The sequence below is a fragment of the Prionailurus bengalensis genome, chromosome D2 (genome assembly GCF_016509475.1).
Source record: "Prionailurus bengalensis isolate Pbe53 chromosome D2, Fcat_Pben_1.1_paternal_pri, whole genome shotgun sequence".
Lineage (NCBI taxonomy): Eukaryota > Metazoa > Chordata > Mammalia > Carnivora > Felidae > Prionailurus > Prionailurus bengalensis.
The window spans coordinates 47633764-47659604 of NC_057351.1; the positions used below are offsets into that span (position 1 = coordinate 47633764).

General features: G+C 37.8%; 1 protein-coding gene across 4 annotated transcripts in view; it reads left to right on the top strand.

The window, feature by feature from the left end:
• The window catches only part of MARCHF8 (membrane associated ring-CH-type finger 8), a 124003-nt gene that overhangs the window by 78122 nt on the left and 20040 nt on the right, over nt 1–25841 (top strand). For all 4 annotated transcript variants that reach the window (XM_043596873.1, XM_043596869.1, XM_043596871.1 and 1 more), the window contains one exon: nt 22956–23006. In XM_043596873.1, the coding sequence (XP_043452808.1) occupies nt 22956–23006 (51 nt within the window). The remainder of the gene's footprint in view (nt 1–22955; nt 23007–25841) is intronic.

Below are 25841 nucleotides of genomic sequence, written 5' to 3' on the forward strand. Positions count from 1 at the left end.
GTATATGCTTTAGAATCTTTACATTGCAAATTGCTGTGGGGAGTAGACCATAGAGCAGAAATGGGTTGCTGGAATGGACTTGTCATGAATTATTCATTCACTATCTAGTTCCTTGGAAATCAGCTGGAGGAAGTAGTTAGTCCAGTTTGATCACAGGAGTGGTATGCCAAGGGCTCCAGCAAGCCCTTACAAGTCCAGCCTCGAGGATGTGCTTCTGCTGTCTGCTGCTATAGGGCGGCAGCTGCTGTGTAGACGAACCCAGGAACATGCTGCTGGGAAGAGTTGCACTGAGGACTCCCCAATGCATCTTGCTGGGAAATGAAGCTTCAGGTAGGAGAAGTGCTCTGTCAGCAGTGGCCGGATTTCTCATTGATTTTAGGGATGCCATTAGGCCTTATGGAATAAATATATGTAGAACCAGAATTGTGCCAGGATACCTCACTATTGAGGTTCTCAACCAGAGAAGCTTAGCAATTTAATTCCATTTTCAAGGTTGTACTTTGTTTGTAATAAAACTGTTCCTTGAAATTGTGAAAAGTATTCTTAAGCCAAATAAGCATTTAAGTGTATAAATTGTAGCAATTTTTTTCATGCTGTCCTGTTGGTGTAAAAAATGTCTCTTTAATTGACAGGATTTTGCCCATGTAAACTTAAATCATGGAATTAATGGCTTTGGAAAGTCCTGAAAAAGACAACTTAGTTTATAATTTGAATGAGCACAGCTGCAGGCTCCATTGCATTTTCTGGAGGAATTATTGTTTTCAGAAGTCTCCTGGCTTGGTTCTTTCTGCTAGAGCATTCATTATTCATTCTGGGAAGATTTTTTAGCTTCTTATAGGATGGAAAATGCATAAAAGATGGAGCAGTAACAAAGGCTCTTAGTTCTATTTGTCGGTATTACCGTGTGTGTGTGTGTGTGTGTGTGTGTGTGTGTGTGTGTGTGTGTGTGTGTAAGTGTCTAAGTGTCTAAGTGTCTAAGTGTCTAAGCCAGACATGTAATTTCATTTGGCAGGGACATTCTAATGTTGCCATGTGCATGTCTGTCTTATTTCCTATGGATGCTATCTCTGTTAATTTTGCTGAGGCTATGAGATACTCTTGAGCTATAAGGGACAAAGATAGTAACAATGAAAAGAATCAGAGCCTCAAGGCATCTGAGCCAAATTGGATGTATGCATTTCACCATGAAATATCATTTATAGTTTTGAAACTCTTCAGTGAACCAACATCTTGTGAACAGATATATACTGAACTCTGAGACAGAGAAGACCAACAGTCTCCTCCTGCACCATTTTCTTAAGCTCCACAAGAGTAGGAATCTTTGTTTTGTTCATTCATCATTCCCAAGGGTTTAGAACAGTACCTGGCACATAGTATATGGTCAATAAATGTGTACCCTGATGAATGAGAATACAGTCTATACTAAAGAAATTGAATAGTTTTTCTATAAAGGTTATTTGCTTATACAGCACTGTAGGAAGTATTTACAGTGTTACAATTTCTATAGTAACTTTTATAGCTAATGTATTCTGATTTGTATTGATAAAGATTTTTCAGCTAACCTCAAGGGTTATTGGATATATAAAGAGTTATATATAAAGGATTTATTGGATATATAAAGAGTTTTTAAATGGCAGAAGTTAAAATCTGTTAATTTTACTGCTTGTATAATTAAGGTTTTAAAAATATAAATGAAAGACCTTTATGTTTTTCATAACTTTATTTCATGTTCAAAAAATAAAAATGAAAATTCGTAGGAAACTCATTTGAAAAAGATTGTATTTATCAATACATTACTAGGAAGATCATCATTCTAATCATACCATGTTACATGTAGCATTTTAAAAAGCATTTATCAGTCTGTGTCAGGAGGGTTTTGGAACTCTAACCCATTTATTCATAAGTTCAGTGATGAGTGTAAAACTGCAGTATGTGTGGTGCTGAGCAGAACTAAATAGGGCAACATGTTCCCCATATATATACCACATTTGGGAGCTCAGAGGAACCAAAGGGGTCATCTCTGTTAATGTCTCTGCCCCGCTCCCTTCCATACAAACCCACTTCATAAAGGACGAAACTAATGTCCAGAGAATATGGATGAATGGCCAGGAGCAAATGGTTAGCTGTTACTGTCTTAAGCTTGATCATCTCATATATTTTCTAGCTTCTTGTTACTTCATTATCATCATGTTAAAGCTAGAAAACAATGAGGCAGATAATCACATTTTTCATAAATTTGAACTGTATTGTTTTATTGACGACAACCATTGATGCATTTTGCATAACTTTAAATAAATTGCCCAGTCTGTGTGTGGAAGTAGCTTTATAAATTGTAGGCTTCCCCCCTGAATTTTTGTGATATGATTGGTTTTTTTTCCTGAGTTATAATTGTAATGACTGTGCCTTGAATTTTATTTCAAATTTGAACTTTTTATAAGATGATATTTCTGTGCCATTTTTGTTATTCCTTAAAACTACCAGAGGTTTGCATTTATATTTGAGATAGATGTAGATTACTTCATACTTTTTCTGAACCCTTTTTACCAATTTTATTAGTCTGCTTGGGCAGCCATAACAAAATGGTACATATGTGTGGAGACAGAAATTGCTTGCTCTCCCTCCCTCTTCTCATAAGGCCACCACTCCTGTTGGATGAGGGCTGCTTATGACCTCGTTTAATCTTGCCTGCTTTCTAAAGCCCCACCAAATACAGTCACATTGGAGTTTAGGGCTTCAACATAAGAACTTTGGTGGTGTCATAGTTCAGTCCATAGCACTGACCAAGGCCTTATTTTTTAAAGCAGAATTTCCAGTAAGTTTTTTTGTTTCTTTATCCTGTTTAGAGTTTACTCCGCTTCTTTAATCTGCAGGTTTATGTCTTTCTATAAACTTGGGAACCTTTATTTTAGCTCAGGTTGGGGACATTTTGTCAAGTTTTTCTTCAGGTATTTTCCAGCACTGTATTCTTTCTCCTTTTTTAGATTCCAGTGACACGACTGTTAAGCCATTTGGTTTTATTTCACAGGTCCCTGATATTTTGTCCATATTAAAAATTTTTTTTTAAGTTTATTTATTTATTTTGGGAGAGAGAAAGAGAGAATGAGCAGGCGAGGGGTAGAGAGAGGGAGAAAGAGAATCCCAGGCAGGCTCTATGTTGTCAGCACAGAACCGAATGCAGGGCTTGAATCATGAACCATGTGATCATGACCTGAGCTGAAACCAAGAGCCGGATGCTTAACCAGCTGAGCCCTTGTCAGTATTTTGTAAATCTTTTTTTCCTCTCTGTTGTTTCAGATTGAATACTTTGTATTATTATATCAAGTTCTTTTCTTCTGTCATTTCTCTACTATTGAGTCTGGTTTCTATAAGAGTTGTGAATGGTCATTTGAGCTGCCTACAGTCTTTGCTAGATAATTTCAACATCTCTCTTGTTATTAGTGTCATCTAGTTATTGGTGTCCTATGCTTTATTTGTAATTTGTTTGTGTTTATTAAAGTATTTTTCTTATATGTAGCATGTAGTTATATCTTGTTTTTATATCTCATCTAAAAATCTCTGCCTTTTAGTTATGGTGTTTAATTCATATATACCACAAACCCACATACACGTAAATACATAAATACATACACATTGGTTGTGGTACTGATTCCAATATGGGGAGTGGGGCTTCCCACATAGCACCAAGCAATTCTCTGAACACCAGCAGAGTATCTGAGAATTCAACTCAATTCTGACTCTGTCTACCTGTTGATAGCATCAGATTCCACAAGCTAAAGGGTTCAGTTCTGCAAGACTGACCCCCTTCACCTCCACTGTCCCTTTTAGATGTCACAAGCCTAGGCTGTTACCTGTGCTTCTGACTAGCTACACATTGGAGGTTCCCCATGACCCCTTGTTTGGATTTCAGACACCAGTGACAAGTCTAGGTTGTTACTTATACTTCTGACCTACTGCCTATATGTCAGTGGTTCCCACAACCCCCTCTTTGGATTTGATTACTTTGCTAGAGTGGCTCACAAGTCTCAGAGAAACATTTTACTTACTAGATCACCAGTTTATTGAAAAAGGATGCAACTCAGGAACAGCCTGATAGATGGAAATATTGCATAGGGCAAGGTACGGGGAAAGGGCACAGAGCTTCTGTGTCCTCTGCAGGAGCACCACTTACCCTACATCTGCATATGTTCACTAACCTGAAAGTTCCTCTGACTGTCCTTTTGGGTTTTTATGGAGGCTTCATTACATAGGTGTGCTTGATTGATTAAATCATTACCATCGGCAATTGATTCAACCTCCAGCCCCTCTCCCTTAAAAGTTCCTACTCTAATCACAAGGCCGCATCCTTAGGTGCTTTCCCTACTCAACCTCATTAACATAACAAGAGACACCTTTATCACTCTCAGGGTTAGGAAATTCCATGGGTTTGGGGAGCTATGAGCCAGGAACTATGGATGAAAACCAAATTATATTTTGGTTACCTGAATGACCAAATAAACATGTCTTATAATCACAATAGCACAGGTACACAGTTGTAAAAAATGATACAGAAAGATCTCATGTGCACTTCCCTACTGTCACCCAGTGGTAACATCTTACAAAGCTCTAGTAAAATATCACAGTCAGGATATTGACATTGATGCAGTCAAGATGCATAATATTTCCATCACCACAAGGATCCTTCAGTTGCCCTTTATAGCCACACCTACTACCTTCCTTAACCACTGGCAGCCATTAGTCTATTCTCATTTTCTATAGTTTTGTCAATTAAAGAATGCTATATAAATGGAATCATACAATTTGTAAACTTTTTTTTTACTACATATAATTTCTTGTGATTTCCTTTTTATTGTTGAATAGTATTCTGTGGTATGGATATAGCATAGTGTTCAAGTATTCACCTGTTGAATTTGTTTGGATTAAGCTACTATAAACACTTGTGTACAAGTTTTTATGTGAACATATGTTTCCATTTCTCTAGGATAAATGCCCAGAAGAGCAGTGACTGTTTCATGTGGTAATTGCATGTTTACTTTTTAAAGAAAGTTCCAGTGTTTTTCACAGCAAGTCACAGTTTATATTCCTGTGCAAGCAACATATGCATGATCCAACTTCTCTGTATCCTCAACCAGAATTTAGTGATGTCACTATTTTCTATTCTAGTCATTCTGATAGATGTGTAGTGATATCTCGTTATGGTTTACTTTCTGTTTCCCTAATGGCTAATGATGTTAAACATATTTTCATATGCTTATTTGCCATCTGCATATCTTCTTCATTCAAGTGTCTTTTCATGTCTTTTGCCCATTTTCTGATTGAAGTTTTTTTGCTGTTGAGTTTTCAGTTTTTATATATTCTAGTTACTAGTATTTAGTTGGGTATGTGGTTTGCAAATATCTTCTCTCAGCTGGTAGCTTTTATTTTCATCCTTTTACCAGAGCAAAAGGTTTAAATTTTAGTTTGATTTATCAGTTATTTCTTTCATGCATCAATCATATTTTAGATGTCAAGTATAAGAACTCTTCACCTAATCCTAAATATTTTCTTCTGGTTTTTTTTCTAAAAGTTTTACAGTTTTATGTTGCATATTTAAGTCTCTTTAAGTAATTTTGAGTTAATATTAGGTTTAAGACTCAAGTTGGGTCTTTTTTTTTTTTTTTGCTTTTGCTTATTGTCCAATGGCTCCAGCACCATTTGTTGAAGATTCTTTCTCTAAAGTCAGTTGGGCACATTGTTTATATGGGTCTGTTTCTGAATTCTCTATCCTGTTCCATTGATCTGTGTGTCTGTTTCTCTGCCAATACCACAGTCTTGATTACTGTAGCTATGTAATAGGTTTTGAAATCATGTAGACTTATTATTCCTGCCTTAATATTCTTTTATGAAATTCTTTTAGGTATTCTAATTCCTTTACCTATTCTTAAATATTTTAGAATAATTTTCTCTGTATCTACAAAAGAATTTCTGGGATTTTGATAGGAACTGCATTAAAACTGTCTATCAGTTTGGGGAAGAGTTAACAGCTTTCCTATCCTGAGTCATCTAACCCATGAATACAGTATGTCTCTGTTTACTTAGATCTTCTGTGATTTCTTTCATTAGCATTTTAGTTTTAGCATTCACGTCTGGTTTTGTTAGATATGCACCTAAACACTTTAGTTTTTTACAATGACTGTAAGTAATAATTTTCATGTCCTGTCTGATATACATAGAAATGCAATTAATTTTTTTGTGTTTATCTTGTGTCTTGTGACTTTGCAGAACTCATTTATACTAGGAATTTTTTTGTTGATTAACCAAGGAGATGAAAGACATGGACTCTGAAAATTGTAAAGTTCTGCTGAAAGAAATGAAATCAGACATAGATAGATGTAAAGACCTTCTGTGTTCATGGAATGAACACAAGACTTAATATTGTTAAAAGTTCAATACTACCTAAAGTAAAACATTTATCATAAAATTCATATGGAGTGCTTGCTTTTATAGCACATATACTAAAATTCATATGGAATCTCAAGGGACCCAGAATAGCCAAAACAATACTGAAAAAAAAGGACAAAGTTGGAAGTCTCACACTTCCTGATTTCAGAACTTGTTACAAAGCAATAGTAATCAAAACACTGTGGCACTGGCCGTGGTACAGACATTTAGGCCAATGTAATAGGATAGAAAGCCTAGATATAAACCTTCACGTGTGTGCTCAAATGATTTTTGAGTGCTAAATGATTTAAAAGTACTAAGACTATCAGGGGGGAATGGGCATTCTTTTCAGCAAATGGTGCTGGGAAAAACTAAATATCCACATGCAAAAGTTAACTCAAATGTTTCTTACATTTGCCTCCAAAAGTTAACTCAAAATGTATCAAAATCCTAACTAAAATAAACTACAAAACTCTTGGAAAAACAAAATATAGGAGGAAAGGCTTCATGACATTGGATTTGGCAGTGATTTCTTGACACTAAAAGCATAGGCAGCAAAAGTAAAAATAGATACATTGGACTGCATCAAAGTTAAAAACTTGTGTGCATCAAAGCACATAATCAACAGAGTGAAAAGGCAATCTGTGAAATAGAAAACATTTGCAAATCATATATCTGATAAGAGGTTAATATTCAGAAATATGTAGAACTCCTACAACCTGTGCCTGGGGGGCTCGGTCTATTGAGTGTTCAGCTGTTAATTTTGGCTTGGGTCATGGTCCCAGCGTCATGGGATCAGGCCCTGCACTGGGATTGGCGCTGAGCATGGAGCCTGCTTAGGATTCTGTCTCTCTCTCTCTCTCTCTGCCCCTCTCCCCCACTCGTGTATGCCCTCTCTCTCTCTTTCTCTCTCTCTCTCAAAAAAACAACAAGAACAACAACAAAAACCTACAACTTAACAACAGATAACCTAATTAAAATGGGCAAAGGACTTGAATAGATTAGACATTTCTCCAAAGAAGATACATAAATGACCAACAAGTATATGAAAAGATACTCACCATCAGTAGTCATTAGGGAATTGCAGTTCAAAACCACAATGAGATATCAGCTTATACACATCAGGATACCTACTTGAAAAAGTGTTTTGGTGAGGATGTGGAGAAATTGGAATCCTTGTGCCTTGTTGCTGGAAATGTAAAATGGTACAGCTGCTATGGAAAACAGTATGATGGTTTCTCAAAAATTAACAATAGAATATGATCCAGCATATCCCATTTTTGGGTATATATCCAAAAGAATTGAAAGCAGGGTCTTGAAGAGATATTTGAACACTTATATTCATAACAGTATTATTCATGATGGCCAAAAGGTGAAGCAGCACAGTTGACCATTGACGGATGATTAGGTAAACAAAATATGGGATTTTATTTAGCCTTTAAAAGGAAATGAAATTCTGCCGTATGCTACAACATGGATGAACCTTGAGGACATCATGCTAGGTAATGATTCCACTTACCTGATGTATCTAAGGTAGTCATTGGATCAGAAAGTAGAATGGTGGTTGCTAGGCATTGGAGAGACAATGAAATGGGGATTGTTGTTTAATGTGTATAGAGTTTCAGTTTTGCAAGATGAAAAGTTCTGGAGATTGGTTGCCCAACAACATAAATATACTTAACAATACTGAACTTTACACTTAAGAATGGTTAAAATGATAAATTTTATGTTACATGTATTTTACTCCAATTAAATTAGAAAAGAAGGAGGAGGAGGAGGGGGAGAAAGGGGAGGGGAAGGTGGGGGAGGAGGAGGAGGAGGAGGACAACGACGACAACTGACATCGTTGCCTTTTTCATAATCTTAGGGAAGAAGCAGTCTTTCATCATTAGATGTAATGTTACCTGTAGTTTTTTTGTGGATGCTCTTTATCAAACGGAGGAAATTCCTTTCTATTATTTTCCTTTTTTTTTCCCATTGTATATCTATTCTGGAGGAATGTCTGTTGAGATCCTTTGCTTATTTTAGAAGTTATTTTTTATTGTTGTAAGCATTGTTTATTCTAGATAGAAGTCCCTTATTAAATGTATGATTTGCAAATATTTCTTCCCATTCTGTTTCATTCTGTTCCTCCCATTTCTTTTCATTTTTTGATGTTGTACTTTATATTTTTTAAGTTAGAATTTTCCTTTAAAGTTTATTTATTTTTGAGGGAGGGGGCAGGGCACAGAGAGTGGGGGAAGTGGAGAGACAATCCCAAGCAGGTTCTGTCAGTGCAGAGCCCAGAGTCTGATGTGGGTGGGGCTCGATCTCATGAACCATGAGATCATGACCTGAGCTGGAACTGAGAGTTAGATGCTTAACTGGCTGAGCCACCCAGGTACCCCTTGATGTTTTACTTTAAATCACAGAAGTCTCTAATTTTGATGAAGTCCAGTTTACCTTTTTCTTTTGCCACTGTGTGTCTTTTGCTGCTGTGTGTCTAAGAAGGCTTTGCTTGTTAACTCAGGGTCATTAAGATTTACTCCTATATTATATTGTAAGAGTTGTATAGTTTTAGTTCTTATATTGGTTTTGTGATCCATTTTGAGTTAATTTTTGTGTATAGGATGAGGAAGGAGTCCACCTTCATTTTTTTGCATGTAGATGTCCAGATGTCCCAGCCTTATGTGTTGAAAAAAACTATTTTTCCAGTGACTTGTCGTACACTCATACTGAAAACTAGGTAACCAAAAATGTAAAGCCTTACTTCTGGACTTTCAGTGTTATTCCATTGATTCTTGTACCATTCTAATACCAATGTCACCTGTTTTGATTATTATAGCTTTGTACCAAGTTGTGGTATCAGTATAGCTTTGTTCTTCCTTTTCAAGATTAGTCTGGCTGTTGCTGGTCCCATGTAATGAATGTTATGATCAGCTTGTTAGTTGCTCTAAAAAAAGTCAACTGGGATGTTCATGGGGATTTCCTTCAGTCTGTAGGTCAAAAGGAAAAGTTTTGCTATCTTAAAAATTTTAAGTCATCTGGATCATTAAGAAAGGATGTTCCATTTATTTAGGTCTTTGATTTCTTTCAAAAATATTTTGTAGTTTCAGGGTATAAATTTTGCACTTGCCATGCTGAAGTTATTCCTAACTATTTTTTTTTTTTTTACAATACTGTAAATGAGTTTTCTAAATTTTGGTTTGGGGTTCATTTACAATGTATATAAGTGGACTTTATTTTTGTACATGGTTTTTGTCTTCAGGATTTTCTATATACAATATCATGTCATCTACAAACAAAGATACTTTTACCTTCCTTTCCAAGCTGGATGTCTTTTTTTCTTTCTTTCTTTTTCTTGCCTAATTACCCTCCCTAGAATCATCACTACAGTGTTGGATAGAAGTTGAAAGAGTGAACAGTTTGTCTTGTTCCTAATCTTACTGTAAAAACATTTATTCTTTGATCACTGAGTGTGATGTTAACTAACTACTGTGGCTTATTGTAGATGATCTTTGTCAGGTTGAGGAAATTCAGTTCCTAGTTTGTTGAGAGTTTTTATCAGGAAAGGTGCAAGATTTTGTCAAATGTTTATTGTGTCTTTTTAAAATTTTTTTTATTATGAAATTTATTGTCAAATTGGTTTCCATACAACACCCAGTGCTCATCCCAACAGGTGCCCTCCTCAATACCCATCACCCACTCACCCCTCCCTACCACCCCCCATAAACCCTCAGTTTATTCTCAGTTTTTAAGAGTCTCTTATGGTTTGGCTCCCTCCCTCTCTTAACTTTTTTTTCCCTTCCCCTCCCCCATGGTCTTCTGTTAAGTTTCTCAGGATCCACATAGGAGTGAAAACATATGGAATCTGTCCTTCTCTGTATGACTTATTTCACTTAGCATAACACTCTCCAGTTCCATCCACGTTGCTACAAAAGGCCATGTTTCATTCTTTCTCATTGCCACGTAGTATTCCATTGTGTATATAAACCACAATTTCTTTATCCATTGGTCAGTTGATGGACATTTAAGCTCTTTCCATAATTTAGCTATTGTTGAGAGTGCTGCCGTAAACATTGGGGTACAAGTGCCCCTGTGCATCAGTACTCCTGTATCCCTTGGGTAAATTCCTAGCAGTGCTACTGCTGGGTCATAGGGTAGGTCTATTTTTAATTTTTCGAGGAACCTCCACACTGTTTTCCAGAGCGGCTGCACCAGTTTGCATTCCCACCAACAGTGCAAGAGGGTTCCCATTTTTCCACATCCTCTCCAGCATCTACAGTCTTCTGTTTTGTTCATTTTAGCCGCTCTGACCGGCATGAGGTGATATCTGAGTGTGGTTTTGATTTGTATTTCCCTGATGAGGAGCGACGTTGAACATCTTTTCATGTGGCTGTTGGCCATCTGGATGTCTTCTTAAGAGAAGTGTCTATTCATGTTTTCTGACCATTTCTTCACTGCCCATTTCTTCTTTATAGATTTTGGATACTAGCCCTTTGTCCGATATGTCATTTGCAAATATCTTTTCCCATTCCATTGGTTGCCTTTTAGTTTTGTTGATTGTTTCCTTTGCTGTGCAGAAGCTTTTTATCTTCATGAACATCCCAATAGTTCATTTTTGCTTTTAATTCCCTTGCCTTTGGGGATGTGTCAAGTAAGAAATTGCTGTGGTTGAGGTCAGAGAGGTTTTTCCCTGCTTTCTCCTCTAGGGTTTTGATGGTTTCCTGTCTCACATTCACGTTCTTTATCCATTTTGAGTTTGTTAAAATTCTTTTGATCTTGTGTGTTATGTTCAGTTTCATCTATTTCAACCTTGCCTTCCTAGTATAAATGCCACTTAGTCATAGTGTATATCCTTTTTATCTGTTGCTGGATTTGGTTTAATATTTTGTTGAGAACTCTTGATTCTGTATTTATAAGAAATATTGATGTGCTGTTTTCTATTCTTGTGGTATCTTTGGTCTTCTTTTTTTTCTTAAGTGATATTGGCCTCACAGAGTGAGTTGGAAATTGTTCTTTTCTCTTATTCTGTTTTTAATTTTTTGGAAGAGCTTTTGAGGAATTGGTATTTTTCTTCCTTAAATGGTGGAATTAACCAGTGATGTCATCTGTGCTTAAGTCTTTTATTTGTGGGAAATTTTTACATAAGTAATTCAATCTGGCTTATTCAGATTTTTTATTTCTTCATGAGTCACTTTTGCTGGTTTGTGTCTGTCTCTGTAGGAATTTTCCTATTTTACTTCTCTCTCTCTCTCTCTCTTTTATTTTGTTATAAAATTGTTCATAGCATTCGTTTATAATCCTTTATATTTCTGTAAGGTTGGTAATACAAACTCTTTTATTCCTAATTTTAGTAATTTGAGTTGTATTTCATTTTTTACTTGGTGAAGCTACATAAAGGTTCTTGGTTTTTTGTTTTGTTTTGTTAGTCTTGTCAAAGAACCAACTTTTGGTTTTGTTGATTTTTCTCCATCCAATTTCTAGTCCTTATTAACATGTTTGTGTAATGTTTCCCTCTGTTTGCTAATTTAGGTGTAGTTTACTCTTTTTTTTTTTTTTTAAACCAGTGTCTTGTTGCAGAAGTAATGTATTTGAGCTTATTCTTTATATCTATCAGTGTTTACAGCTGTAAGTATCTCTCTAAGCACAGTTTTAGCTGCATTGGATAAGTTTGGTATTTTGTGTTTTCATTTTTATTAGTCTCGTATTTTCTCATTTTCTTTGTGAGTTCTTTGATGAACTGGTTATTTCAGATTTTGTTAATTTCCATTTAATTGTGAATTTTTCTTATTCTGTTAATGACATCTAATTTAACTCTGTTGTGAGATATCATACTTTGTATTATTTCAGATCTTTTGAATTTATTGAGGCTGGTTTTATGGTCTGCTGAGTAGTGCCATCCTGGAGAGAGTTCCATGTGCACTTGAGAAGAAGGTGTATTCTCTCGTAGGGGTTAGTGTTTCTGTAGCAGTCTGTTAGGTCTAGTTGGTTTACAGAGCTGTTCCAGTCTTATCTTTTGTTGGTCCTTCTACCTGGTTGTTCTGTCCATTGTTGAATATGGGGAATTGAGGTCTGCCAGTATTGTTGAATTGCCTGGTGTTTACTTTGTTTTGTCAGTTTTTGCTTCCTGTAATTTTTGGCTCTCTTATGAGGTTATATTTTCATGATGGATTGACTGTCTTATAATAAATCTCCCTCTTTATCTCTAGTATAATTTTCTTAAGTGTGTTTTGTCTGATATTGGTATGGTTTTTCCAGCTTTCTTATGGTTACCTTTTTTTGCAATATTTATCTTTTTCCTTCTTTTAACTTTAATCCTGTTTGTAATTTTCAGTGTAAAATGTGTCTTCTCTAGACATTGTAGACTTGCATTTTATGTTTTTATCCACTGTGACAACTCCTTTTGATTGGATTGTTAATATTTATTGCTGTTAATACGGTTTGATTTGTCATTTCACTTTTTGTTTTCTATATATCTTGTGCTTTTTCTGTTTCTCCTTTACTGGCTTCTTTTGCATTAATTGAATTTTTAAAGTTGTCTTCTTAGTGTTTGCTCCAGAGTTTAGTGTATATATTTTTAAAAACAAAATCCAACTTCAGATTCATCATATTAATTTAATTCCAGATATATCCAGTAAGATATAAAATCATGCCTCTTATGTAAGTCTTCCCTCTTTGCCTTTCTTGCTAATGTTGTTACCATGTTACATCTATATATGTTACAAATCCAATAATACATTGTTGCAGTTATTAAATTCTCTTTAAAAAAATTTTTTTAAATGTTTATTTCTGAGAGAGAGAGAGAGAGAGAGAGAGAGAGAGAGAGAGAAAGAGAGAGAGAGTGTGAGCAGGGGAGGGGCAGAGGGAGGGGGAGACACAGAATGCAAAGCAGGCTCCAGTGAGCTGTCAGCACAGAGCCCAACATGGGGCTTGAACTCATGAACCACAATATCATGGCCTGAGCTCAAGTCAGACACTTAACCAACTGAGCCACCGAGGCGCCCCTAATTTCTCTTTTAAAGAAGTAAAAGAAAGGAGAGAACTTACAGAGTTTGTTGTTTTAAAGTTATTTAGCATTTCTTGTTCTTACTTATTTCTATGGATTTGAGCTGCCATCGGCATCACTTCCTTTTGCCAGTACAGTTTTGTACCCACCCACCTCTTTTGTTTGTTTTTGTCAGATATATCACATTTTTTTGTGTTATCATTTCAACAATACAATATGTGCATGTTTTTATGTAATTTCTTTTAAAATCATTTAACAGATGAACGGACAGGAGATACATGTATGTAAACTGGCTTTTATTTTTATATAATTAGTTTTTCTGGCATTCTTTTTTTTTTTCATGTGGTTTCTGGTTATTGTTTGGTGTTAACTTGTTTTTAGCCTGAATAACTTCTCTTTGCATTTCTTTTATGGGGTATCTGCCCGCATCGCATTCTGTCAGTTTTTGTCATTCTTGGTATCTTCTTGTTATCTTCATTTTACACTTCATTATTGAAGATAGGTGTGCTGGAATAATATTCTTGGTTGAAATTCCTTTCCTTTCAGTTCTCCAAGAATGCCCCCCCCCCCCCCCCCAGTCTTCTGGCTTCCATGGTTTCTGATGAGAAGTCACCTAGTAATCTTTTCAGGGTCTTGTTGTATATAACTAGTTATTTGTCCCTTGCTGCTTTCAAGGTTTTCAAGGTTTTCTCTTTGTCTTTCAGCATGTTGATGTGTTTGGGTGTGGATTCTTTTGCTTTTCTCCTACTAGGTTTAATTTAGCTTCTTGGATGTGGAGATTAATGCTTTTATCAAATTTGAGAGTTTTCAGCCATTATTTCTGTGAATATTTTTTATCTTCCTTTCTTTTCTTTCTCCTGTACTCACATTATGGATATAGTAGTGTACTTAATCATGTTCCATGTTTCTCTAAGGCTCCATTTAGTTTTCTTTATTGTTTTTGATCTCTGTTCTTTAGATTGCATAATCTTTTAGGATCTGTCTACATGTTTACTGACTCTTTCCTCTGCTAGCTCAAATCTGTTGAATGTCTGTAATGAATTTTTCATTTCAGTTGTGCTTTTCAATTCCACATTTTCCATGTTCACTTTTTTTTTTTTTACAATTTCTATCTATTGCTTTCATCAATTGGATAAGATAATGTCATCATATCTTCCTTTGCCTCTTTAAGTATGGCTTCCTTTAGTTCTGTGAACATATTTATAATAGTTACTTTGAAGCCTTTGTGTACTAAAGATGATTTGTGGGCACGCTCAAGGGACTTTTCTGTTAACTGCCTTTTTTTCCTCTTTGGGTTATACTTTCCTCTTTCTCTGCAGGTCTTGTAATTTTTTTACTCAGTGCTGTATATTTTATTTTATTTTTTTTTAATTTTTTTTTAATGTTTATTTATTTTTGAGACAGAGAGAGACAGAGCATGAATGGGGGAGGGGTAGAGAGAGAGGGAGACACAGAATCGGAAGCAGGCTCCAGGCTCTGAACCATCAGCCCAGAGCCTGACGCGGGGCTTGAACTCACGAACCGTGAGATCGTGACCTGAGCCGAAGTTGGACGCTCAACCGACTGAGCCACCCAGGCGCCCCAATGCTGTATATTTTAGATAATACTTTTTAGCATCTCTGAATTAAATTTTTCTACAGCCCTCCCCCCCCACCTCCTGGGGGTTGTTCTTTGTTTAGTAATTATAAAAGTTACAGTAAAACTTACAGATTTTTACAGTAAAATCGGTTTTCCTCACAATATATAGTTTGATTTTGCTTTTCAGAGAGGTGAGCCTTGGGCTTGCATTCTCTCAAGTTGAGATGACTGTTTATAGCAGTGTTCTTTTTGACTGTGCCTTTCCCTGATATGTTAAGTTTTCATGTCTCTGTTGATTTCACACTGAGTTTTTAGTTCCACTAACTGCTGGCTGATTGCTCTGCTATTTTGGACAGTTTCATAGGGCATTGTTCCATGGTCTGATCCAAGTAAATTCAGATCCCTTTGCTGCAGTTGTTTTCTTTAAAAAGGAAAAAAAAATTAATGTTGATTTTTGAGAGAGAGAGAGCAGAGGAGAGAGAGCAGAGAGAGAGAGAGAGAGAGAGAGGGAGAGGGAGACATAGAATCTAAAGCAGACTCCAGGACCTGAGCTGTCAGCACAGAGCCTGATGTGGGGCTTGAACTCCTGAGCCTCAAGATCATGACCTGAGCTCAAGTCACGATGCTTCACCAACTGAGCCATCCCAGTGCCCCTGCTGCTGTTGTTTTCAAGACCAGTATTTGAGGTTTCTTCCATCCTCTGGAGGACCTTCTTAGTTGTCTCTGCCCCTGCTTTTCTGTGGTACACTTTTAGTTGTTTTGTGATTTTGCTTGTTGCTCTCTTGGAGCTACCAGTCTCCTCATAAAATGTCATCGTTTTTGCCAGCACCATTAGCCTTGAATTTCTACGTATTCTATTATAGTTAATGTTTGTTTCCTTGGAGATAACAGAGGAGCTCTCTTCTCTTGGCCTGCCTTTCCACCTTTGCAAAATCAAAGCTTACGCTCTAGAGCTGGGGGCAGGTAAGGTGACCCACATCTTTTGAAGTGACACACCTGCTTTATGAGCAGTACATTGGTAGGGTAGTAGCCTGTGGCTTTCTTGTTTTGCCTTTCTTGGTGTGGAACTTCCACCCTATTAGTCTGTGGGGCCAAGCAAAGTTGGGACCACATTACACTCAGTCTGCCATGCCTGGAGTAGAGCTTCTGCTTTGCCAGTGGGCATTGTGCAGGAGAGAGCCCAGACCTACTTCTAATCACTTTTGCCTGGAACATGGCTTCTACAATATGGAGATGGTGGAGTAGGATGTGTAATGCTTGGGGCCTGCCTCTCTCCTGGAGATACCATTCTGTGCTGTTGGGAGCTGGGGAGAAATAGAGCCATTTTCTCTTGGCTGCACCCTCCCAGAGTAGAGCTTCTGTCAGCCTGAGGATGGACTGGGTTGTGGTTCAGATGCCACAGATCCCCAGTGTTCTTACCAAGGTGTAGTCAGTTTTCTTGAATAAATGTTTCTCTATTTGCTCTACGCCCCTAGGATAGTTTCTGATACTTTAGGAATTAAGGGTGCCATTTTACTTTTTATTTTCTGTTCTACTGTTTTGTTATCTCTCCCCATCTCTCTCTCCCCATCTCTCTTACTTCTCTTTTTCTTACCATCATGTGGGCTAGTCGAACACTTTTAAGAATTTCTTTTTATTTTATGTATGGTGTTAGCAATCTTTGTGTAGCTTTTTTAGTGCTTGCTTATCTTTGGAAGTTTGATATATTTCTTATACCTTACATCTCTTTAACGTTGGGAACATTTCAAAGACAGTTGTAACAATACTTTGACTTCATTTTCTACCAATTTTAGTATGTGTGTCATTTTTAATTGACTGTTCTCCTCATTATAGATTATGTGTTTTATTCCATCTTTGCATATCTGGTATAAATCATTTCTACTGCATGCCAGAGTCCAGCAATTGCCTCGGGGTAAAGCACGTCTATGATTGAGTTGCTAAGTTAACTAGTCAGTGTTTTTAATGGAATATAATTTTTATTTGAAAGAATTACTGGCAAATTCTAGTTATTCTGACTTGGAGATTTGTCAGACATTTTCTCTAAATTGAATGAATGAGCCAGTTTTTCTTTTCAAGGAAAGCAAGTAACAGTTTTTGTTGCCAATGAAAAAATTTGACATCTCTAAGCAAAAATTAGAATTTTGGAAAACTTGTATCCATCACTGTGAGCTTGGTAACTTTTCAATAGTTAAAGATGCTGGTTGTCATATTAATGAGTTATTTTTTTTCATGTTGCATAACGGATTGTGTCAGTATTGAAAGAGTTGTATAACTCAGTGAACCAATAATTTCTAAGTGGCCAAGGGTGTGATGTAATAGAGTCATACATGATTAAGAGAGAAAATCAAAGTAAAAGATGGGCCAGTTGATTTTAATGGAGTATTAAAAATTTATTAATTTCACTTTAGAGTTTACATCACAGCTAATTACTTGAGTTTTTGTGTAGTACAAAGAATATCCAGTTACCTCAAATAGTTTTTAAATACACATTCCTTTTATAAATACCTAACTGTATAAGGCCAAATTTTCTTCATTTACTTCAGTTAAAAAAAACAACAGAGGAGATTGAATGCGCAAGCACATATGAGAATCCAGCTGTCTTCTATTAATTGGACAATAACTTTATAAATCCAAAAGATTTACAAAAATATAAAACTGTGTTACTCTGTGCACTTATTTTTCTTCAGAAAGATAGTTATTTTCATGGAAATGTTATTTATATTAACTGGGCTTATTCTAATTGAATTAAGAGATTCATATTGTAAACATTCTTTTTTTTTAAGTTTTATTTTGAGAGAGGGAGAGCACATGAGTGGGGGTGAGGAAGGCTGAGAGAGAGAGAAAGAGAGAGAGAGAGAATCCCAAGCAGGCTCTGTGCTATTCATGCAGAGCCTGGTGTGAGGCTTGATCCTGTGAACCGTGAGATCATGACCTGAGCCCAGATCAAAAGTCAGACGCTTAGCCAGCTGAGCCACCCAGGTGCCCCTGTTTTAATTTGTAATGTGGAAAATATAAATATATATAACCCACATACTCAAAATATTAGGAGTCTTCAGTAACTTACATTGTAAAGGTTCCCTAAGACTAAAAAGTTGGAGACCTGTGCGTATACTTTTTCTCCTCACTGTCCCACCGTGATTGCTGCACCTCCTGGCATGCTATCTTTATTCCAGGGTGACTGAGGAAAGGAGGAATGCTGGAGAAAGGAGCAATGGCTGTATCAGGAAAGCAAAATGTTCTCCCAGAAAACCTCAAGTTTAATGTCTAGGGAGAACTTTCTTACATATTTAGCCTTAACTGCAAAAGAGAGTGAGAGAGTGAGAAAGTGAGAGCTTTGGGTTGGGTCCATTCCTGCTCGGAACAAATTTGTTCTGTTGGCAGGGATGAGTATTGGGTAGATACATAGTTATCTGTTACACAGAGTGTTTTTGTTTTGTTTTTTCCTTGTTTGTTTCTTGTGTTTTTAATCACTGGTGCTGGTCAGAGTTTCAGGGAAGCTCCCACATGAAGTTTAATTGTTTGACTCCTTTATACAAAATCCTTAAAACTTGCTTAGACATCTCACCTCATTGTCTTCTTGTTAATTCTTTGCTTCTACTTTCTAGGGCGTATTTGGTCTCTGTGGGCTCTGCATCTCTGTTCTACCCGCAAGGTACATGCTATTGGAGCCACACATGGACTTGGAAAACGCCATTGACAGGACTGATTAAGTTGTGAAATGTCCCTTATTCTTCAACAGAGCTTCTCTCTATCTTTGTGATTTGGTAACATCTTACATTAATAAAACTTCTCTTTCTCACACCCTCAGACTCCTTTCCCAGTGTATGTATCGGTTTCCTGATTGATTTATTTGTATTAACTCAGTTGTGAGCTCACTGCCATATTATATGCAGAAATTCATTTTTATATTAGTCATGGTTTGCTTTAAAAAAAAAATGAATCCAAAGCATAAGAGACTCATAAAAACTGAGAACAAACTGAGGGTAGATGGGGGATGGGAGGGAGAGGAGGGTGGGTGATGGGTATTGAAGAGGGCACCTTTTGGGATGAGCACTGGGTGTTGTATGGAAACCAATTTGACAATAAATTTCATATTTAAAAAAACAAAAAAAAAAGAATTATATTGTTATACTTCAATTAAAAAAATGAATCATAGCCTTTATGGATTATGCTGGCCCAGGATTTGGAATGAAATTTGCATCTTAAAGTGTAGCCTGGGGACCAGTACCATGGGAGTCACCTGAGAACTTATGGAAATGCAGAATCTCAACCCACCTCGAACCTAACAAATCACAATCTGCATTTTTTTTTTAATTTTTTTTTTTCAACGTTTTATTTATTTTTGGGACAGAGAGAGACAGAGCATGAACGGGCGAGGGGCAGAGAGAGAGGGAGACACAGAATCGGAAATAGGCTCCAGGCTCCGAGCCATCAGCCCAGAGCCCGACGCGGGGCTCGAACTCACGGACCGCGAGATCGTGACCTGGCTGAAGTCGGACGCTTAACCGACTGCGCCACCCAGGCGCCCCTGCATTTTTACTAAAGTCCTTAAATGATTCAAGTGCACAAAGTTTCAGAAGCACTGGTCTAAGGGAGACCACAAATGAGAAGAGGATATGGAACTGTGTTCTGAGGAGCTCTTGCTTAACGTAGACAAAAAGAGCCCACCAGAGACACATGGAGAGGAGAGAAGGCCAGGGGAGCGGGTGGTATCACAGTGTGGCATCACCTGGTGCCTTCTCGGAGGAAAGAAGGTAACAGTTTTTGCTACCAGCAGTGAGGCTTTTCTCTCTCCCAGGATTACAATGTGGTGGACCCATTAAGTGGTGACTAAGCATATTAAAGATTTATAAAAATAGTTTGCTGAAGTCTGTATCACTTGGGCATTGAAGCTTAGTTTTGGCTTAAAGTGGAATGGAACTCTTTTTCTCTTTGGTATGCCTAATTCCCGTTCTTAACATTGATGTTTGGTAAACTTTACTTCTTTTTATTCCGAAGCGTACCATTGTACCCTGCTATAATTCATGGATGTGCTTTTTAACGTTCTTAAAAATGTTTTTGTTCATTTTCCCCCCTGGTTGTATATTTCTCATCAAAACACAATTCTGTGGTGACATCGTCATTAGAACAGGCCTAGGAATGAGATTCATTTTTGTCCGTATTTTGTGCCTAATATGGTTGTTTGCATGTGGTAGTCGCATGGTAAATAAGTATGGAATGAATGAGTCACTGGTTTGAATGCATGCTGGGATTTGCTTCCTGAAAAATAGTTCTGTTATGGTCCTGAACTTCTTAGATTTTCAGTAAGCCCGAATAAATGTAGCAGCATTTAAGGGAAATTACAATGGTCTGTTGGAACTGAATTGTTAATCTGCCAGGCAGTGGAGAAGCAATTCTAAATATTGACAGAATTCAGTCTTTAAAACATCTGTATCTGCTGGAGCTGGTTAAGTTGTTTGATTTTTACCAGTGTAAAATATTGAATTGTTCTTTTTTTTTTTTTAACTTTTTATAAGCCTTTTAAAAAATATTTACTTAAATTCAGGTTAGTTGAATTGTTCTAACAAGGGAAACAGGGCACAGGCTTATATCATTAAATTTATTTCTCAAGTTCATAAGGTAATAAGCAACTTTTCGATCTCGGTCTGGATTTATAAAGTTACCTAGCTTAACAGTGAGACCCACCCTAATAACCCTGTCTATGGAATGGTAAGTGTCAAAAAAAGTCAGGGAAAGGAATGACTGCTTTTCTTAGTACCTCAGAACGTCTTTGTGGATTTCCAGGTAGTGTTAAACTGGCCATTTCTTGAAAGGTAGTGGGTAATGTCATAGCAGTTGTAATGGTTTTCTGTACCGATAATCTCGGTACAGGACGAGTGGTATCTTTGTTTTAGTTTAGTAAACTAAATTAAAATTTAGTGGTAAATTGCCAGTAGATGAGCCTCTAAGCCTGGATTCACAGCAGTGCCCTGTGTTTGTCCATAGTACATTCTTGACTCATGAATGAAACTTGAATGGTTACAGATTTACCTGTTCTGTGGACAGACTGTCCATTCCCCGTGAGTGAAGGCGCGAATAAGATGAATGAATGAAATTCCTAATTCATCTGGTCTCTTAGAAATACTCTTTGGTGACATTGCCAACACTTTAACCATACTTTATAATTTTGTTCTTTTCTTTTGTAACTATCTGATTGACTTGCTTAAGACCAAGAAACATTCCATTGAGGCTATGCACTTAGTAACAGTGTCTGTATTGTATTATACTCAAGAGTTTGAACTTCTGTTTTCACTCAGATTTATAAAATAAGAAAAGAATATATAGAAAATAATCAAAAAATTACACATTTACATTGCTGTGAAGACAAGACAACATTGTCAAAACAAGCGCCAGCTGGCAGGCCACTTGGGAGCTCTTGAAATGTTTCTGTGTTAACATTTTAGGGATGTTGAGTGTTCAAAGGCCAAGTGTATACCAAAGTCAAGGCAGTATGTAATTTGGTGGGTTGAGGGAAAGGGGAAAGTTAACACTTTCTTGATTGCTAGTTCTCTTTTAGCGGAGCCTTGGTGGCGTGGAATCCACTCTTTCAAAGCAGTTTTAGATCTACTGGCTCCTTTGCACTTCTGACTGACCAAAAGAATTTTACCTGCTAATTGTGTCTCAGCCTTTTCTAGTCTTCCTTATGGTTATTGTGAAATGTGAGATGAATAGAGAATATATAATCTTAAAAATGGAAATGAGGTCATCTCTTCCATTAATAGTTTTTTTGTTTTGTTTTATTTTACTCATTTGGGCTTAGAGCAAGGCCAGTTGGAATCAAGAAGAGTTACTTTCTTATTTTTAGAAAATCAGACTTACATTTGGAATGTTCACTGATTTTTTTTTTTTTTTAAGAAAATTATAGTGTGGAAGATTACTGTACTCATTTGCTGTGGCTCCTATAACAAAATCACCACGGAGTGAGTGCTTAAGCAACAGGAGTTAATTTTCTCATGGTTCTAGAGGCTAGAAGTCCAAGATTAAGGTGTCAGCAGGTTTGGTTTCATCTGAGGCCTCTCTTCTTGGCATGCAGATGGCCGCCCCTGCCTTCTCCCACGTCTTCACCTGGTATTCTCTCTGTGTGTACCTTTGTCCGAATTTCAGCTTCTTTAGAAGAACACCATTCATATTGGGTCAAGTCCCACCCTGATTACCTCATTTTAACATAATTACCTCTTTAAAGACCCTATCTCCAAATACAGTCACCTTCTGAGTACTAGGGGTTAGAACTTCAACATACGGATTTGGGGGGACACAATACAATCCAGTCTATAGCAGTTCTGTGTCGGGGAGGTCATTTTCAAGGGAGAAAGATAAGGTAGGTTATTCAAGAATTCGAAGTGAAAATGAAGAGAACCTAAACCTAAAGCATTGACAGTAGAAATGCAAATGAGTTGGAGACTGAGACATTACAGAGGAAGAATTTGTTATAAGACTTTGTGACTAAAGATGGAGGAGGCTAGCATGACTCTCAGATTTCTCTAACCCAGGAGGAGAAACAGGCTTGAGGGAACAGATGTGAGTGGTGGGATGTCCCTTTTGAGTACTCAACACTTGACAGCCAGACAACCTAGGTGGTGTCAGCTGTCCTGCTTTCTTCTTCCTCATCCTACAGTGGCTCCTCATAGCATGGACCACATCACAGTAAACTGAATATGCTATTTCTCACCTCTGAACCTCCATTCGAATGTGCCTTAAGACACTTGTAGCCCTCTTATTTTTTGTTAATTCCAAATTCCTGTTCTTGGTAACTTAAGTTCCTTTAGGGCAGGGACTATTGTTTTATTCATTTTTGCTGGCACATAGTACTTTACGCTCAGCAAATTCTAGTTGAGGGAATGATTGCCAGGATTATTATGATTAATGGTCTGTGCACATTTTAATCACCTATTTCATTTTCTTGATACTTAACACCTGTTTGGTTTTCTTGCAGAATGAGAAGACTTTGGGACATTCCATGAGTCATTCAAGTAACATTTCTAAGGTAGAGTGCCAGAAGTATGTTATTTTCATGATTTGGGGTTTTGGTTTGGTTTCTCCTAGCTTAAATGTGATTATACTCCTTTCTTTTCAAGATGCAGAGTTATTTACACAGTTCTTAGTCTGCTCTAGGACCATACAACAAGGTGTGTGGCAGTTATATTTTTCTAGTGAGGCGATTCTGAATGTGTTACGGTTAGTGACTAATAGGAGAAAAAACTATTTCTCCCAGGAGAAATCATTTACTCTCAGGTAAAAAAAAAAAAATCTCAGAGAGTCACCAGAAAATCTGTCCCCTCAATTAGGAGCACATTTGATCTTAACAAATAGCCAACTCTGGTGACTTAAATAATTATGGATTTATGTGGTTCTAATTGTGTCTGGAGATAGGTGGTCCAAGGCTGATGTGGTTGTTCAAAAATGTCAGTGATTCAGGAATTTTCTGTCCTCTCCGTGCCACCTTCTTGGCACATTGTCATCATCCTTTTGCTTTCTATTACCTCATGGCCTCAAGATGGGAGTTGGACCTCCAGGTACCACGGCTGTGGCCTTGGCAGGAATGAGAAAAATGATGAAGGATGGAGGGGTCTGTCAGCTGAGAGTGACCCTTTTCAGCAGGAAGTGCTTTCCCAGAAGCCCTGGCCAGCTGCCTGACGTGTGCTTACATTTCACTGCCCAGAACCGGATCCAGAGCCACCTCAAGTTGGAAAGTGGCTAGGAAAATGAGGGCTGACAGGGTGAATTGGCCATCCTACAGCACCTGGCACACCTGTGGTGTAGTCGCTCGACTAGCCTGTCAGGAGCATGTCAGCTGCTGTGGGGTGACCCAGGAGCCAGCGGACAGTGTCTCGCACTCAGCAACCTTGTTTGCATGCCCTGCTCATCTTGGCCCATCCTGGGCTTTGGCCAACCTGTTGTCCATGCAGTATGTCCTTGTAGGCACCTTGAAGAGATGGGCCTTCTCCCCATGTCTGTGTCAGCTGACCAGACACTGGCACAGATCGTCACAGGAAGATCTGAACAATGTGACAGATCCTCTTCTGCTGTCTCCAGCCTCCGAAGTAGTCAGAAATGAACACATTATATGCCATTATAATTTACAAACTATATACCTATTCTCACTTGTATCACCCCCTTTTTAAAAGTAAAAGTAGAATCTAGCAAATCCTTTGAGACAATTAGTCTGTTCTTAGGCATATTTCTGACCTCACCATATATCATTCATCCACTTCATGATGCATAAAAAGTAGGGGCGCCTGGGTGGCTTGGTTGGTTAAGCGTCCGACTTCGGCTCAGGTCATGATCTCACGGTCCGTGAATTCGAGCCCCGCATTGGGGTCTGTGCTGACAGCTCAGAGCCTGGAGCCTGCTTCCGATTCTGTGTCTCCCTCTCTCTCTGCCCCTCCCCTGTTCATGCTCTGTCTGTCTCTGTCTCAAAAATAAATAAAACGTTAAAAAAAATTAAAAAAAAAAAAGTAAAGTCCATATGCTCTATGTGATATCGAAGGCCGTTTAGAGTACTCCTTGGTGCGTTCCTGACCTGACCTTCCCCGCAGAACAGTCATTCAAAAGCCACAGGCTTCATCCACCTCACATGAACACCTTTCAGTGAATCCTTCTTGTTCCAACCTCCATTTCTTTCCTTCTGCTGTTTGTTCAGCTAGGAATGTGGGAGTTAATAGAACTGTACAGTGGTAGATCATTACTGTCTGAGTGAGATGGCAAGTTTTGCCTTACCACTTTTTTTTTTAACGTTTATTTATTTTTGAGAGAGTGCAAGCAGGGGAGGGGCAGAGAGAAAGGGAGACACCGAATCTGAAGCAGGCTCCAGGCTCCAAGCTGTCAGCACAGAGCCCGATGCAGCGCTTGAACTCATGAACTGCGGGATCATGACCTGAGCCAAAGTCGGATGCTTAACCAATGAAGCCACCCGAGCGCCCCATTGCCCTACCACTTTTGAAGGTGCTGCCCAATGTTTAAGCACTGAGAAAAGTAAGAAGATGCAAATCCAGATGGCCTGTCTGGTTGAGTGTAACATTATTATTATTATTATTATTATTATTATTATTATTATTATTTTATTTGAGGGAGAGTAGGGGAGGGGCAGAGAGAGAGAGAGAGAGAATAATCTTAAGCAGGCTTCACGTTCAGTGCATAGCCTGACATGGGACTTGATCCCACAACCCAGGGATCATGTCCAGAATTAAAAAAAACAGAGTTAAAGTGTGGAGCAGAGTTTTGTTTTTGTTTTTGTTTTTTTTTTTTCAATATATGAAATTTATTGTCAAATTGGTTTCCTGGAGCAGAGTTTTCTGCCACAGAGGAGGGCCAAGAAGTTGTGGGCCTCTTCCATTTTCAAAGTAGAGGTTCCTGCACGCTGGAAATCCTGGTTCCTCCAGGAAAATCGCTGGAGAGGTGTGTGCACACATTGCTTCCCAGTGAGCCATCAGCCTGAAATTTTGTTGCAAAATGTACCCTCTGTAATAAGAAAGTTGTGTGATGTAGAGTTGTTAGGCATGAACCAGATACATGGTGCTGGGGGAGGGAGGGCAGGACTGCTCTGAAAGATAACTTTGTTTTTGAGACTGCATTTCTTTCTTGCAGTATTTATAAAATGAGCCTGTTGTTCGAAGCCCCTTTAGGCCATGGCACATAAAACTCCATCTTCAGTGTAGCAGACATACTCAAGCAGATACTTAGTACCCTTGACATAGAAGATACAAACAAGGGTTAGAACACAGACATGTTTTATGCTGCCTGGAATCTCCCTTGTGTCTCTCAGGAGACTTTTTCTGTTGACTCAGCCTCCAGCTGGGTTCAGCACTGGTTTGTGCTAAGG